The 18,553-nt window shown below is 36.0% G+C and overlaps 1 protein-coding gene across 1 annotated transcript; it reads right to left on the bottom strand.

Annotated features, from left to right (window-relative positions):
* Window positions 1–2,645: 2,645 nt before the first annotated feature.
* LOC100366765 (histone-lysine N-methyltransferase SETD1B-like) lies at window positions 2,646–18,375 on the bottom strand. Its single transcript, XM_085491064.1, has 16 exons — window positions 18,180–18,375; window positions 17,942–18,072; window positions 17,533–17,634; window positions 15,633–15,903; window positions 13,828–15,263; window positions 12,712–13,530; window positions 11,983–12,165; window positions 11,201–11,420; window positions 10,695–10,962; window positions 10,193–10,327; window positions 8,732–9,788; window positions 7,449–8,013; window positions 5,370–5,548; window positions 4,782–4,919; window positions 4,048–4,305; window positions 2,646–3,523 (listed from the first exon to the last, which is right to left on the bottom strand). The coding sequence occupies exons 1-16, from the start codon at window positions 18,262–18,264 to the stop codon at window positions 3,350–3,352; spliced, it is 6,021 nt and encodes a 2,006-aa protein (XP_085347190.1). The 5' UTR covers window positions 18,265–18,375; the 3' UTR covers window positions 2,646–3,349.
* Window positions 18,376–18,553: the final 178 nt, after the last annotated feature.

Below are 18,553 nucleotides of genomic sequence, written 5' to 3'. Positions count from 1 at the left end.
ATGTTCATTTTTTATTAAATTATCTGTGAATAGATCTGGAAATCGGAAACAAATCTACCATTTTGAAAAGAGACGGATATAATACCTCTTCTAAGTGTAGACTGATTTGGTTTTCAACAAAATTATTCTGATAATACCAGAAAGGGTCTTGAGGTAAATAAATTACAAAAAAATGAGGAGACTTCTCAGGAACCAGCATACCGTTTCCGATGACGTTTCAATAGTAAAAAAACAAACAATACTAAGTTAAATATACTGCCCTCAGTGGCCAACATCGTGTAATATTCCAGGATGAATAAACCACAATCCTTTCAGAAGAACTGTGGAGTAGATTGTAGATGATAAATAAGCTAAGTGTTTCACGTGCTTCTTGATAAAATTTCTGGATTTTCATCACTTTTTTTTAACTTTAACAGCTTAGTAGTTTTTTGCATTATTTACAGCGAAAAAATAACTCCCGATGCAACAAAGGCAAAGGGGTCAAACTATCAGATAAAATATTGTGTGTCAAAACAACACGGTGATTTCAACACTTTTGTCACTAATGAATCTATGGCTGAGGGGGGGGGGCATGTCAAGGCAACAGATATCCCCAAATGTAATCATAGAGGCAAAGGAGAGCAGCAATGCTGACAAATCAATGAGAAACCTTCATTATATGGAAGATTAATATTAAATCAGTGTTTGTGAACTATAGGCTGTAACTATGGAAATGTTTAATATTAGATCAGTGTTTGTGAACTATAGGTTGTAACTATGGAAATGCCTAGGTATGTTTAGCTGCTTGCAATCAAATCTCTGACCAAGGTATTTGAACAAAACTTTAATTAAAACAATCATTTTTAGTCTGATTCCCTGTCCAGTTTTCAACCCTGATGGCTGTGGACTGGGATGGAAAGGTAGCCAGACAAATTCTATTATCTGAGATGCCCGAGTGTATTGGGAAAGTGAGAAGGAAGTATCTTTACTGATGACAACTTTACCGAAATCCACGACTACATTACAAACTGAACTTCCGAGACCACTTAATACTCACAACTGAAATTTGTACTCCTCCCAGACTACATTTCTGCATTCTCCACACCAGTTTACCGATTCCTAAACAATATTTCTGTTCCAAACTGTCTCCCAAGCCAGCCATTATGCCACTTTACTGACCTCCAGACCACTTTGCTACCTATCGGTACCTGACCAACACCCACAATTAGTTTCCTAACACCCCAGAAAACGAATCCCTGAACCATGCAACTGCCTCGCAATACATGACTGATACTTAGATGACATTACTGCAGTCACTTGCAAAAAAATATAAATATATATACACCTAATGCTTCTTGACCAATCAGAATGCTCTATCGCAGGACTTTAATTACACCAAGTTTTCTATAGTTTTCTCATTGATGTACAATGTGACATCAAAGATATATCAAAGATTTTACTATGCCAAAATGACATCACAAAGGTAAGCAACTCTGAGGGATCAATCGAGAATGCGAGGTCGGTCATTGGCTTTTGAGTAATTTCATTCTATAATTGTTGGTGTTACATAATGGAGGGTAGGCAAGGGGGTAGCGAGTACGGTTTTACGGGAAAAAAGAGTTTTTTACAATTTACAAGGAAAAAAAGGACGTTTTTACAGTTTACATTGTTAAAAAATGGAACATTGAATGGTCTGAAGAGCTCTCCGACTAAAATTCTCCGACATTACTGCGTCGTGTGTAGAGACGCATGCGAATATTACCCTCGTAATGCTCTTCAATCGGTTAGAGGGCCTTTTACGTCTTGACATTCAATTTTGTAGTGAATTGTGTCACCTAGTCGTTTTACAGTTTCTAAAATGTAATTTCACTGGATTATTTTTTTTTTAATTCTTGTACGTACCGGGAAAATGACACATTTTTACAGTGTACGAAAAAAATATTTGATTACGTTGTACGTCTAGCCTGCGATTACAGAATTTATTTTTTCTATTTACGTTGTATGAACAACAAAAATTGCAATTACGTTGAACGAAAATAACCCTTTGCCCACCTCATAATGAATATTCATAAGTTTATCATTACGTAGGTCTTGCGTATACAGCCCACCTGCCTCAGTTTCAGAATGCAAATTGTCCAAGAACAATAACCACACATTCAGAAATGTTAACGCCCACTTGTACTGCATAAATGTTGAAGGACTTTCACAAGCATGAGACAAGGAAAAAAAAAAATTTCTGTTTCTAGTTACATGGAAATTTTAAAATGAGGCAGTGAGCAGATTTTTTTTTTTTGAATACTGCGCTATAATGGATGAAATTTGAAACAAATGCCAGTACAAGTGCATTTTGGAATGATTTAGAAGGAAAAAAACCCGTCTGAGGCGCATAGTTCAAATGCATGCAGAAACAAGATACAGATATTTTTTTCTCAGCCTAATCCATTTGAAAATAGAGGCATGTACCCACCCCCATGAAAGGAAATGTTGGGTACAGGCATAGACCCTCTAAAAGAGGGTCTATGGTACAGGACACAGTGGCTGTGTAAAATAGCTCTGCTATGGAAGTTTTACATTGTTGCTTAGTTGTACTCCAAGACCGAGAAACAACACCAAGAGTGGATGTAATCAAGACTTTCAAAAGAAATAGACAAACATATCTCAAGGGACAGTGTTGAAAAAGTACATTTTATACATTTACAAAAATTAAATATTACAAGGAGCACAAATGGTATTAATACTTGTCTCGTATCCAACAATACAGTCATTATAAACTGTATTTAAAAAGCAAAATAATATTTACAATCGATACATAGATGACACTGCAACATAGCAAAAACTATGTGCAGCAAAATACTAATAATAGAATTGAATTAGTGAAATCTGAGCTAGTACTGGATGTGATGTCATACAGTAAACTACCGAACTGGCAAATACATAGGAGAAAATAGAAACTTATTCAAAAACTCATCTTATGGGTACTTATTATTTACATTTTTTACAAACATTTCATCAAATTGTAATAATAAAAAAAAGCATACACCCTTTATTTGCTCATCAGGTACTTGGAACATCCCATTATATGAAATTAGGAATGTACCACAATGCAGAACCCATAGGGGAACAAGGTTTTTATTTACTAGAACTCGAGTTGAAGTCGACGAGCTACTGTTGTCAGTAAAATATTGAGAAATCCGGTAATTGCATACCCTGGAATGTACTGTAATTTATTACATCATAAAACTATGAGAAATTCATTTGTATAAAATCCCTGATAGTGGGAAGGAGCCCATTTTGTACATACAGCTCTCTTGTAAACTCTCTTGTAAAGGATTGTTCAATTGCCAAGTTCATCAATAATGTCACATGTATTCTAATTAAGAAATCCTCGGCATTGAGTAGCTCCACACAGACATGCGATTTTATCATCTTCGATAGGAAACTTGTAATCGTAGGTAATCTCATCACCAGCGCTTATCTGTTGTTTTGAATATATCACGATCTTTTTAAGTGATTCCACACTTATAATCTTTGCATAACAGTTTGGCTGCAAGATAAATACAACACAGTTATTATTTGCCAACATTTTTTTGTTTAGCAATTGAAAGACCAATCTGTATGGTGGACTCGCTCCATGTCAAGTTGTCTTTAGTAAGGTAAAGATTGAATGTTTACACTGGTTTTGTTTTGATTATTATTTCACAAGATAGAAATTTGAGAGTTTTTCGTGTTCATTAATTGGTGCATATTGGAATTAATTTTATATTGTTGCCTAAATGCACATTACCAATGATGTGTGAAAGGAAACATTTTTACAACATGGAACGTAAACAATTACCGCAATCAGTACAATTATAACCAAAAATTATGACCGAAACAAGAATTGGCTAATTCCCCTGTTTTGTACTTTGTCCAATAAACACAAAAACTAACAAATCATTAATCTTCGAAAAAAAACACTAATAAAAAAAAAATTAGATAAAAACTATATTTTTACAGATTTATTTGACCAGGAGACACGGGTAAATAATACCAATATACAGTGAGATGGGGGAAAAACTGCACACTTACATTACAGCTATGGTTGATGAATCTTGCCAAGTTACCAGTCTTAGTAGCATCTATAACATTATCTGCATCCACACGAAATAAGTAACTGCTACCAATACCCATCTTTTCGTAGCGTTTTTCACGCTCCTCGGCAATCACTTGCCGTACCACTTGTCCAACGTACTCCACCACCATTTCGTCAGCACTGATTTGTTCCAAGGCAAACAGACCCCAATTATGAATACCGCTCTTTAAGAATTTCAGTTGCTTCTTACGAAACTGAGTGAAGAAATTAAAATAGATACAATGACTGTCAAAACTATCAAAAACCATTAGTAATTTGACATACAGCAGGATACTGCATTTGTTCCTATATAAGCACATGTCATTATATAAAAAGCAACGTTGATTGAACAAACTTCAATGGACACCAAAAGTTTGTTGGTTTTAGGGGCCTACAGTTGCGATGTGCTGCTAATGATACAGTTTATAGCAAACTTGAGAACTTTTTGTGATTCAGTGTGGATTGAACTTTGGTACTTGGTAAGTGTGAATAATGATTATTAAAGATCAGGTATGAATGTGTCATGGTTACTAACTATCAATGGACTGCAAGCTAATCTGCACCATGGAATTCATTGAGAAAGTCACAGCCAATATTTTATAGTGTTAGTTGCCATACACACTCTCTACTGGCACACTACACTCACAAGTGACCCTACGAATACTTTTTACAGCACAACACTGGCATTTACCTTAAGTTGGTTAAACTTGAGTAAATCACTCATTTCTGTGTGTCCCAATGATGACAATAACCTTCTTTGATTTGATCTTGCTTCACGTGTTAGCTGCGCTTGCTGTTTCACTCTCTCAGTCAAAGCTTTATTCGCATCCTAATGAGATACAATTAAGTAAACATACACTCAATACTTTTTTTTCTCTCACCATTTTGAAGTTTTAAGCCATTTTCCTTTCAAGTTCATGAACTTGGCAAGAAAACAATGAGTTTCATTGTTATTTCACATGTTCGCACAGATTTAATTTAGTAGGTTTTACAGATCAGTGATAATAGTGAAATTAAAAACCCATGTGATCTTGCCAATTACTGTGTTTCATTTCAAGTAAAACAGTCAATAACAAACAATTGTCCTACATAGCATTACCTATTTAATAATGTACATTGTGGTGCCCAACAAAAATAATTTTGCAGCCCATGTTAGTTTTTGCTTCCAGTACTACATGCATGCCAACTCATGGAGAGAATTGTAATAACATGTTAACTCAATTTTTATTGGTAGAAACAGTTCAAACTGGTCTTGCATCGGTAAAATTAGATTCATTACCTCAGAGTTAGGTTCATTCTCTTCTCCCAGTGGTAACACTTGTCTCGCTTTCAAATACTTCATTTTCTCCTTACCAGATATCTTATAATAACCCTCACTTCGCGCACTTCCAGTTTTGTGCTGTCTAACATCATCAGCCGATTTCCTTTTTTTTCGGGGTGGATCAGGTATTTGGGTTAGTGAGAAAAGTTAAGGTCATATTTATCAAGTTTTCATGAAAATATTGTGAATACAGCCAACATTTTAACTTCCTGGGTCATTGCATTCTGTGGTTCCACAATACAAAACGCATTGTTTTGCTGAAAAGAAGCATGCAAAAATACAACAATAATAATCAGCGTTACTCTATGAATGGTGTTTTACAGCACAAATTACATTATCCAAGTTTGTTGTTATACATTAGATTTTTACCAATGATGAACAAAAACAAAAAACTTTCCAACGTCTATCCCTGATACACTGATAATTTAACAACGGCATAAACTGATTGGTCAACAAAATTAATTGAAAGTTAAAGAGTTCAGATCTATCTTGGGCCGCCAATCTACATGCTTCGATATCTAGTTTCATCTGTGATTGGATATTAAATGCTACCCGATATCTGATTACAATCACTTCTCTAAGCACCGAAGATTCTCTACGCATTGATTGTAAAAAAAAAAGTAATATAAATATCAATGTTGATTCCAAATTGACTTTTTGATTATATCCATGAGCCGTTTTTACTTTGTTTATATTCTTTATTAATTGGAAGTACCATTCATTCTCTAGTTTCATCTGTGATTGGATATTAAATCCCACCCGATATCTGATTACAATCACTTCTCTAAGCACCGAAGATTCTCTATGCATTGAATGTAAAAATAAAAAGTAATATAAATATCAATGTTGATTCCAAATTGACTTTTTGATTATATCCATGAGCCGTTTTTACTTTGTTTATATTCTTTATTAAATGGAAGTACCATTTGTTCATTTGTGGGTGTGAATTTTATACTACACAGCTTTGTAGTAACTAATTCATCTGTTGATATAATTGGGTTCATGCCATGAATTAATCTAAAGAGATTAGCTGACAACAGTAACAGAGCATCAAAGTACATTACAGGAAATGAAATGAAATGAAATTAATCACTCCCAGTCTTGCATTGAAAAGTCTTCATTCAGTATGAATTTTGCAGTTCTTTGTAATTATTGATTATAAGCAGACGTTTCGGGTAATTTTCCTTCCTCAATAATCTTTTGAAACCTATTCAAATAAATGTTTGGTTACAATAAAAACTATATTAATTGGTGCACCTAATTTATCTCAAAATACTAATTATTATTAAATGTATTCTTTTAATTTGCAACTCTCCAAAAAAAGGTTTAAAATGTTAAGCTCACGTTGTAAATGCAAACAATGCATATAGGTGAACCCTGTATAACAAGTACAGTTCATGCTTGCAGGTTGATGAAGTTCTCAGTTGTGTAATTTCAAGTTCCTAATTATTCTAACAATGAACTTGTGTTTTGTTTTTTTTAAGAAACAAGTACCTAGTTTTTAAGTGAAGCTTCGTTGGAATGACATTCTGGAAATTCTTAACTGTTGATTTTAAATCATGAGAAATGTCATCTATTTTTATCTGGATCATTATTTGATGAATCCATAAAAAATTATTTTTTTGATTTGAAGAAGAAAAATAATTTCTATTTGTATGATATTAATTCATAATTAGTTTCACTACCCAATTTACTCAGTATGTTAAGTATGGAGGACTAGGACTACCTACAATGAATTTCTATATACCGTTATTTGCTCTATTGGAAACATCAGAAGTGCATATAAACCAAAAATTACATTTGTAGTAGATTTGAATTTTTAAAATATTACTTATTTTGACCATAGAATCACCTCTGCAGTTTACAGAAGGGTGTATGCTATTTATTGGTTTTATATTTATTATTCCTAGCAACATTCACTAATTTTTAAATCAAAGATGAAGCTTCCTACCAAGAGTAGAATCGTCAGCATTTTGGGTGCTTTGGATTTAACATGTTTGCAGTATCTGTATAGTAATGTAATAATTAAAAGGATATTTGGATGATAAACCCAATGAGTGTAGTTGAGCCAAGAATCCTGACTGTTATTCAGTAATGATTCATAAGAACTTCTTAGGTATTTGGCATCTTCTAAGTCTATACCATTGTTAAATATACTGTATAATATTGCAAATTCAGCATAAGGATCCCTTGCTTCAAATACTGGTACTGGTTTTTTGGGAGTTTCTTCATCCAAAACCTCCTCAACTGGCTCAAGAACTTCCTTCTTTGGTTTCTTTTTCTTTGGCTTCTTTTTCTTGGGAGACACTTCCATAATTGTTTCTACAACCGATTCTTCCTGTGGTTTGACAACTTCATCAACAGGCAGTGTTTCAATGACAGGTTCGGGTATTTCTATTTCTACTTCCATTTTGGTCGGTGTTATTGGTTTTGGTGATGGTGTTCGCGGAGGAGGAGGTGATGGAGACGGTGGTGGACGGAGACTGTAGCTGTGTTCCAAGAACATGAATTCTGTTGCTTTATCCAATTTCCTGGTTGTTGGTGTCAGAGGCGGGGCTGACATAGCATAGTCATGCATTGGGGGAAGTGCATAGACATGATCCTATTAAAGAGAAAAGCAAATATCAACTACAGTGTTTAGTACAAAGTATACAACAACTGAAATTTATCCAAGTCGGTGAATATTAGAAGTTTATCTAATGTGCTGGAGAATTAAGTCTTGTAATCAATATGAACTGGATAAAGGTGTTTGATATGGTACCAATAGCGACGTATACAACACGTGTGAAATTTGAATATGTGCTGGACAAAGACCACCATTTTTTAAAATTTGTGCACATTTACTAATAACCTCACCTAAGAGAGCAGTAATCAATACAGGTTTTTAAGGAATTTAAACTGTTCTAAACATTAAACACATGGTTGAATGAATGCACTTAGACACCCACTTACTTGCACTGCAGAAACACTGTGCTCTCACCAATGCTCAGATCAAAACTGTACTTACTTACTTACTTACTTGCACTGCAGAAACACTGCTCTCTCCAATGCTCAGATCAAAACTGTACTTACTTACTTGCACTGCAGAAACACTGTGCTCTCACCAATGCTCAGATCAAAACTGTACTTACTTGCACTGCAGAAACACTGTCCTGTCACCAATGCTCAGATCAAAACTGTACTTACTTACTTACTTACTTACTTACTTGCACTGCAGAAACACTGTGCTCTCACCAATGCTCAGATCAAAACTGTACTTACTTACTTGCACTGCAGAAACACTGTCCTGTCACCTATGTTCAGATCAAAACATTACTTACTTGCACTGCAGAAACTGACACTCTCTGCTGTCTCTCATGTTTAGATGAAAACAAAGTCTCAGCAGCTTCCCTTGCTAGAACTTCTTCAGTTTCAGAAGCTTCTTCTGTTCTTTCAGAATCAACTTCACTTGGCACTGGCGATATCCTTTCCACTTTTATTTCAGGAATTAATTGTTCATTACTCTTTCTCAAAGGCAACCTTGCAGCTTCAAGTTCGGCAACCTCACACAGTAAATCAAGGGGTCCTTTCATTTGTGTTCCTGGTGTTGGTGGGGTTTGTAAATTCTCAGGAGACAGCATCATCGGTGGCGTAACAGGGCTAAGTAATGTTTCTTCATTATATGGCGACCTCTGATACTGTCCACCAAATGGACTGAGCAGAACTCCATGTGGTGACGGCACACCCGTAGAGCTATGCATTGGACTTGTTAGTTGTGAAGGCCCAGTATAAGGTCCATAAGGCGACTGATGGGGTTGCCTCAACACTGGACTGATTAAAGTCTGCCTCGTTTGGGGACTTTGTAACACATGTCCTGGAGGTGTCGTAATGACAGGAACATGCGCAGATTGTTGTAAGGGCAAGCCTATAGAACTTGCAAGTGGTTCTGAAGTCCCTGATATTGGTTCCTGAATGGGCATTGTAGTTCTGATTCCACTAGGAGGATAGTTCCCTGATGCTTCAATGGCAGTTTGTATTCCTGGCACAATACCCGATTCCACATTTTGTACCCGTGGAGACACTTGATCTAATGGAAATCCAGACATTCCTGTCCTTATCATTGATGGTCTGGTTAAAATTTCCAATAACATTGAAGAGGAAGACTCAGACCTTTGTTTATCCTCATGTCTATCAGTTCTCGGCACAATCTGTGGCATATGACTTTCGGTTTTACCCGGAGGAGAAACAGCACACACAAATTCCTTTTGCAAATCCTGTTCTTTACCAAAATTTGATTTTGATGCTACTGGTGAAAATCCTTTACTTTCCTCAACAGGACTTATCATCTCCACTTCTATGTCTGCAATCGTTGATTTTTCGAGTTCTAAGTTCAATGCACTAAAACACAAACAGTTCAAATATGAGTATATACAAATATAATGTACATCAGTAGCCCACCTACCATGTGCGATTTCAATACCAAGATTAAGTGATACCAAACCGAGGTGTGGCAGAATTGTCAACAAATCTTGATGTCGTTCATGTTCATTGCCTGCAGATTTCCATGGAATTTGGTATGTCTGTGAAACCTCTCAGCAGGCAATGTGTTCAAGAAGAGCAAAAACATATTTTTGGTTTCAAAGTGACAGCCATAAAGATCTATTTAATAACTACATATTGAGATATGACGAAATTCTTTTACCATAAAAACCAATGACAAATGGTTCAATAATTATCACTTTCAGATATTTTGTACTACAAAGTTACATACTCAAAAGTCAGTATTGAATCTGGATACCTACATTTGTGGTTTTTCTTCTTTAATTTCACTTTTTGTTTCTTCATCCTGCTGTACAACCTGCATCTCTTCTTCAGAAGACTTGACTTTGCTAACACTTTCATTCTCACTAGCAGTAATGTCTGATTGCACCCCTTCCCTGCTTGTACACACAAAAAACAATGTAGTACATCACAAGTGGTTATCAGGCAGGTAACTGTCTCACTAAATCGCTACTGATAATCTAACTTGTATAGAACTTAATATTTAGGTAGTGACAGAAAGAACACCAATATCCAAAGTCAAGTGATACCAAGTGAGTAACTGGACTGTGGTTACTGGTATGTAATAGTCAAGAAGAAGGCAATCTGCTTTATCAAACCAAAAGTAATCAACAAATCAGTGAGCAAGTTTGCTAACATTCAGTCCAAGACTTGATGTATAACTAACATTAAAAACAGATTGGTGACAACAGAAAAATGTCATTGCATATTTATTTTTGAACTGAAAAGATGAGAGATACTTACGACAGAGCCGAGTCTTCTAACACTTCTTTTGGCTTGACCTTCTCATCCACTATCTTCACGTCAACGTTAATTTCATCATCTTTTACTTCTATTTTGTTTTCCTCTCCCAATATTTTATTGCTTTCTTTTTCCACTTCTTCGTCTTCTTCATCCTCTTCTTCTTCATCTTCGGAATCATCTGATTCTGATGAGCTCTCATATCCAGAACTACTTCCCGCGGACTCTTCCGATTCAGACTCGTCTGAGGAGCTTTCGCTGCCACTTTGTTCTACAATGCAAAGCAATTCATTATTCACACAACATGTTTCAGAAGATATTTCGTTTTTCTAATTGCATGTAGTCAAATCCACTATTTATTATACTTTATAATTGAGCAAATAAATCTAATCCAAAATATACAATTAAAAAAGAAAACAAAATCCCTGTGGGATAAGAAGCAGCATTTCTTTTTTGGCTTAACAATGAGTGTAATAGTGCACTGAGATTCCAGTGAAAACCAATCCTACCTTCAGGTTCAGATTCATCATCACTAATAACACTGTGTGGTCTTTTCTGTGCTATTGATAACTCAGTGTCTGGTTCAGAATCAGAGTCATCCATGATGGTTGGTGTATCTGGACGTCGTCGTCGTTTTATTCTTCTTCCATCATCTCCATTGTCATTATCATCACCCTCATCATCGTCGTCATCATCATCAACAACAGGAGATGGTATTTTTCTCTTCATCTGTAGATGATACAAGTACATTTGGTGATGTGCAATCTTAACTAGGCAGTGGGAAGAACACTCTTATCTACTGCATTACAATCCAAAATGGGCATATTTGCGCCCACCAGTGTGCCTTCTTACAGGAATGATTTTGTTTCTAGGCATCATAGCCGTAATGAAATCCCCAAAATCAAGTTGGGTCGACTTACTGATTACCCGAGAGAGGGCGAAAAAAAAATAAAGATTGTGTACGGCTGAAGGAACCAAATAAAGTGCTGTGGCCCAACATTTCCTTTGTTTTTATGCTTATTTTGCTCATAAACTATGAATTTCATTTTTTTTAAATTACAAATTTTGTAACTACCGGGTAGTTATGTTTCATGCTTTTCGAAGTCCCTGTACCAATGTATGATTTTCTTTTGCATCAATGACGCACCAGGGATTTAGAATAATTAGCTGTATCATCCCTATGCACCCAAGACACATTAGAATGGATGAAGGAGGCATATTGTTACCCACACTAAATGTGTTTATGAAACGACTCAAATCATTGTCCTTGGCAGCAGAGTGGAATAATTACCTTAAATGATGGCATTCTTGGCATCGTCGCCCGCAGTCCAAGACCATAGTTTTCCATGTTTAACTCCCCCATGGAATTTCCACTAGACATAGATTTAGCCCAACTTGACGTTGTCATAGTTGGCAGTGGTTTACTTGTCATAGCTGGCTTCTGTCCATCTTGTTCAGCCTTAATACTTGGTTGCTAAAATAAAAGTTAATAGTTTTATATTACCATTTTATTAAAAATAATTCCATTGCCCTTCAATCAACCACATCAGGATTGTTGCGGGGGGAAAAAAATGGGTGAATGTGTTATCATGGACACTAATGTGCATTCCACAATACATATGACCCATGTGTGCATATATTGCTATGTGTAGTATTGTACCCATATTAAACACACATGATCATAATGACCACCTTACTTTTATACATTTGAACAAATCTGTATCATATGTGTGCTATTACAATTGGATATCTCAAATGGGCAAAAATCAGACAAATATACTGTAAAATGACTAATTTTCACTGGGTTTAAATTTCGCTTATTTACCATTTCAGGCATATTCAGTGAGTTTTAAATTCACGGTTTTATCATTTAGATAATGTGTTCTATGCTAAATTTTACATATTCACTAGGTTTTAATTTAGCGCATTTTCCAGTCGGCGAAATAAGCAAAATTAAAACCCGGTGAATAATTAACCCCTTTACAGTATAGAATTTGATATAATTTAAAACATTCCTTACTCTAGCTTCCTCTGCATTTTTATCCCACCAGTTTTCAAGCGCTTTGAAAGCAGATAATTCAACCATACGCCTGCAAAGATCTCTTTTCATAATCTGTTTAAGTTCCACAACAGACTTTTCCAAGATTTTGTCTACAGTTTCTTGGTTGGGATCAGTTGTTGGCTGATATCCAGGCGGTGGCACCGTGGGATCAAACCCCGGCATAGTTGTAAATGAATGTGCGCTTTTGTTCCAGTCATGGAATTGTCCTGGTTGTACCTGGGATGGATGCATAGGAGGCAAGGATTGTGGCCAGGGTAGCATGCCGCTGGTATTGGGTGGCGGCATGGCATTTGGTAAATCTGGCCTCCACATGCCAGTTCTCATTATTACATCTGGGGTTAACAACGGATACATGGGATTGAATGCAGGAAAACCTGCTGGGGGGTAGCTTGGTGGCAGGTGTGCACCAAAGCTTGTCGGGGGAATTGGGAAATTACTTGCAGTACTGCATGGCGGTACAACAGGGTGGGGGTGGGGCACGTTGATTGACATGAGAGGTGGTGGTTTAGTATGATCCATGGATTTAGTAGGAATTATGGTAGGTTGGCTTGCTGATGCAGGTGGCGGAAGTGGAAAACAAGGTGGTGGTATGCTGTAATTAGGGGGTGGATATACTGGATTAAATGGCAACGGCGGCACAGTCAGTGACTGAGGTGGTGGTAGATTAACTTCTAAAGTTGGTTCATCATTGCTACTGATTGGTGACAGACTCATCTCATCATCGGATATATCCATATCAGCACTACTTGTCACAGAGCCTTTCACTATGTCTTCCTTCTAGAAAATAAATTAGATACATAAAATGCTATAATGAAATCAACCACTCTTATATTGATAGTGAGAGTAATTGAGTTGCCACTCTCCGCTTACACATTAAAGGTCTATGGCTAAATCCGAGTCTTGTGACTTGTGACCTTTTTTCCTATATTTTACATTGAACTTGTCAAAAATCAATGAAAATAAATTTCATACAAATGACCCAAAAAGCCTTTTCAGCGAAAATTAATTTCATAATCTAACCCAGAATGCCCTAAAATACACAAGTATCATGAACTTGTTATTGTCTCAACTTACTGTTTCTTTACTGGGTTCCTCCTCTTCAGCTAAAATTTGTGACTGAATCACAGGCGTGGAGGATATAGTCTCCTCCTCCAGACTTTTACCAGTAACACCACTTTTACTCGATGAGGTATTGTCATCTGGTGTCTGCATGTAACTACCCTGCCCAAAACTCTCCCTGCTTTCTGCATCCTCACTGGCAAGTGGCGTCCTATTTGGACTATCAACAAATTGTTTTTCACTTGATTGTTTGACTGATTGCTTTTCATTTGATTGTTTCCTCCAATCCCATTTGCTCTCAATGGGTGAGCGGTAATCACCCAACGAAGACTGACTTAGTTCTAATAGTCTCTCTGATAATGATTTTTCAGGTTTTTCCACTTTATTCGGTTTTGTTGCGGGGGGTAAAGGTGGCAATGATAATTTGACAGGTGGGGGAGGTTCTGATTCTCGAATTGGTGGTGGCAGAGGCGCTGGTGGCGACTGTGCTACTGGCGACTGAGAGTGTTCCGTGTCAGATGAGTCTGCAACGAATGGGATTTCACTAAATGCACCTTTACTGCGACTTTGCTTCAACAAAGATTCAATACGAGAATCTAAACTCAAGTATGTTGGAGACTCTGCTGGTTTAACATCTTCACTTTTTTCATTTTTTGATGATGGCACTGATTTCTTTTCATGTCTTTGTGTAGGTTCCTTGTTCTGGTAAAGATTTTGTTCAGCAATGTTCTTCTTAGGTGCTGGCTGTAGAGACTGCGTTGGGTAATGCGGTACCGGCGGTAGCGGAGGAGCTGGTTGTTGAAAATGACTTGGTTGCACAGTAGTTGGATGATGATATGGTGTCATGTGTGAATGCTGCTGATATTGCTGTCCTGCCATTGGTTGCTGATACTGGCCCTGTGGGGGGACTTGTTGATACTGAGGTATTGGCTGGGCAGGCAATGGTGGTGGTGGCACCACCTGCTGGGGCGGTGGTGGAGGCGGTACCTGTGGCTGTGCAAAATTCGGCATAAATGTTGAATTGCTATCATACGCAGATTTATTTGTATCATAAGTCTGTACTGCAGGTGCGGACACAGAATGTGAAACAAAACCAGAAGGTGTAGATGGAGTACTGCCGTAATTGTAATTTCCATTTCCTCTAAATCCAGCTTCCACATTTTGTGGCATTGGACTTGGATAGTCAGTTGAAAAGGCTGTATGGGTGCTATAGCCAGAGTCCTGGCTTTGAGGCGTGAAACTGTCATTGTTCTGAGCAAACCGTTGATTTGAAAATCCCCGTGGTGTATTGCTTTGACCCTGTCTATGATCCAAAAGCGTTCTTGATGTTTCAGGCGTCCTCGTCGTTTGAGGAATCCTAGATTTACTACGCGGATCATTCAATGATTGTACTGTTGGCACCTTAGGTTTGTCATTGATTAAACATTCAAACATCTGATCACATTCTTTACCTGTGTGAGCAAAAATAACGTTATATGCCAATAACCAAATTCGTCTGATGTACCAGTAAAACACATCAAGTCAATGACAGTCTCAAATATTAAAAAAATTGCAATCAAACCAAGAAATACAACATACATTGATATTCATAAGCCATATACAATATGATATTCATAGAAATTTAAATGAAATTGGTTGAGGACTGTATAATTAGACAATCCTCGCAAAAAGGGAAAGAATATATCAACAAATCTACTCCCAAACAATATTTTGTAACAACATATAACAGATTCCCAACTTGAAATCCCCGTAAAAAATGTTTAAAAATAATTAACAATAATTTTGCTTTTAAACATTTGTTTAAAACATTTGACACATACCTCCTGTATCTATCTGTACAATAATAATATTTCCCATGACAGAGGTTCGGTTCAGTTTTGTGACTGCTTGCTTTGCAGCCATCACAGTGTTGAACTTGACTCTTCCCAGTCCTAAGTGCTTCTTAGTTTTGGGATGATAGTAGATTTTTGATAACTCTATGATGCCAAATTTTTTACACATTTCTTCCAGAAACTGAGTGTTGATGTTGTCATTCAAATTAGAGAATGTTACCTCCTTTGGTGGTAGCTCACCAACATAGTACTCGTCAAACTGGAGAATAAATAAGAATCAGTCAAATGTCTAAAATTAAATGTGATGATCCATTTACAAAATCAGGGTTCTCCATGAAGGATTTCAGAGGGGCGGATATGAACTTCACATCGAATGCAGGACTGGCAGTGATAAACTTCCTTGTCTCAAGCATATAGCATGATAGTATGGTACATGTAATTTGACAGTGTTTTTTGGGGAAACAAGTAATTGCACTGCATAGTCTATTTGAGTTCCAGAAATATATAAGGATCAGAGCATAAGGTTCCAGGACTACATTAATTTAAACTAAATAACCATCAGTAAATATGATCTGGAAAATAAAATGAAATGATTTTCAGTCCCATAACATTCAATGCACAAGAAAAAGTTTGACCAAAATATGTGATGGAACTAGGGTTCTGGGAAATATGCGACATCTAGTCTCCATATTTAGACAGTGATTACATGTTGGAAATTTACATAGTTGTTATCACAACTTTACATTACCAGTGGTGAATAAATAATCTTCCAATATAAATGTTTTTTTAAATGTTCTGTAAGTTAGTTTTGGGCATTTGAACATATTATGATTTACTATATACATGGGATTGAATAGAATAAATTAAAGATACGTCAGTCGTGCTAAATATTTTTTCAGGAAAGCTGGACTCCCTAATTTCTGTTAAAAAAATAATTGTGTATGTTCCTAAAGAAAATTCAACAACACGGCAGGAAATATCAGACTCTGGTGTTTGTTTTATTGATTTGAAATAACATAGTGTAATAATAACAACCTTGCCCCTTGAGAATTCAAGATATTCATTACCAAATAAGAGTTCAATTCATGAAAGAATACAGACAAACTTTTTAACTTGCTGATTGGTACAATTTTTTTTTTTTTTTTTTAAAGTGAAAATAAAAGTTATAATTAAATCAAAAAAAATTTTGCAAGAAATACTGGCAAGAATTTATCAAGGAACAATTCTGACTAACTATGAAGAATAATATATTTAATATTCATGCTCTACAATTTATACTACTATAACAGTACCAAGTAATTTTTTTCATCACGTGCATCTCATAGTGTCCAGATAGATAGATGTTCCATTTTGAAGTTGCAAAATTGGATTTTGGAATTTCTAATAAAATATTATAATTCGTAACGTGTTTATATTGTTGCAATAAATTAGATATTATATCCACTTTGTCAGGCCTTTTAAGCAATGCAGGCTTTTATTATCAACAAGACATGTGAGATAAACTAGTAACCTCTTGACCGCAGTGCACATTACACAAATGGTGACAAATCGTAAATACCGGGTAGTACACTCTATCAACTGTAGTTATAAATCATGTCAAAATGTGTTTTTTTCAATCACTATGTACGAATGCATCCTTCCCATTCAATTTGAATTTACCTACAAACTCTCTTAGACTCTGTATGTAAATTTTTACTAGTAATAACAGGACTTGAATTTTGAGAACAGAGTTTCCATCACCAAAAATTTGTTAAAAAAGAACCGTAGATTAAAATTGTGACAATTGGGGCATCTAAGAAATTATCTCCATGACTGTCAAATATTTTTGAACAAGAGACATGTATTAAATTTAAATGGACTTGATATAATATACAAATAACTGCTGTACCTGAAATTTTGGCACAGGCAGCTCAGCCTTTTCAGTACGAGGCCATAACCTACATAACCTGTTTCTGGGATCTCTGGTTGGTACTGGAGTATAATCAGAATGCTGTAAACAAACAAAAAATAAATAAACTTGAATTGTATGATTCAAGTTAATATGACAAATTGTACACATTCTGATAATATAGTCTTACGTAATATCAATGGACGAATCAACAAGCTGTTGGTTATGAATTCGAATTTGCCTCCAAATGTAAACAAAAACAATGTATATACCAAATTTTTGTTTTTATACATTTTTTCTGTTACATGTTGAAAGTTATTCAAGATATTTGTTATTCCAGTGAGAAAAATATCTGAATAATTTCGGTAATGTGATTTTGATGGGAATCACTGCGTTGTTTTGGTCTTACCCCTTGGATTACTCCATCATATCTGTACAACTTCTGTTGCCCCTTCTTGATCATGGGATCAACCAAGAGCTTGAAACTTCGCCATTTTCTCTCACACTGACTACCACTTTGAGTGTTGAGACCATTAACGTCTGTGAAGTAGAAAAGAGTAAAATATGTTATTTAGTTTTAGCAGGGGCATAACTTTCTTTACACCAAAACACACAAAAACATGTGCTCCAATGGTACCAAAACTCACTAGCAAAGGTAGGCTTCCTTGTGTCTTGCCGATGATGATCGGCAGTTCGCGGCCGCTCCATTGCTTTATGATCTCTGGAAGACATTACTAAGCTTTAAGTAACCTCATAATGACGAAATACTGGCCCTGGCCACAGAAATTTGTGATCAACACACAGTAATTTGCGATCATGAAACATTGACTGCTTTTCAAAACTGCATTTGTAAGTCACCATAATACCCAAGATTCCTTGCTCGATCGACGCAATCACACTGAAAGTACTTTTTCATTCATAGACTATTTTTTCAAAAAGTTGACTCGCGTTGTCTCTTTTTTTGTACAATAGCTTCAAACAATATTGCATGTAAAATCTGTACTAGAGGTATTTACAACTT

This window comes from Saccoglossus kowalevskii, chromosome 16, assembly GCF_978046115.1.
Source record: "Saccoglossus kowalevskii chromosome 16, keSacKowa6.1, whole genome shotgun sequence".
NCBI classification, from domain to species: domain Eukaryota; kingdom Metazoa; phylum Hemichordata; class Enteropneusta; family Harrimaniidae; genus Saccoglossus; species Saccoglossus kowalevskii.
The sequence above is the reverse complement of the archived record's forward strand: the minus strand, read 5'-3'. Positions and strand labels throughout refer to the sequence as shown.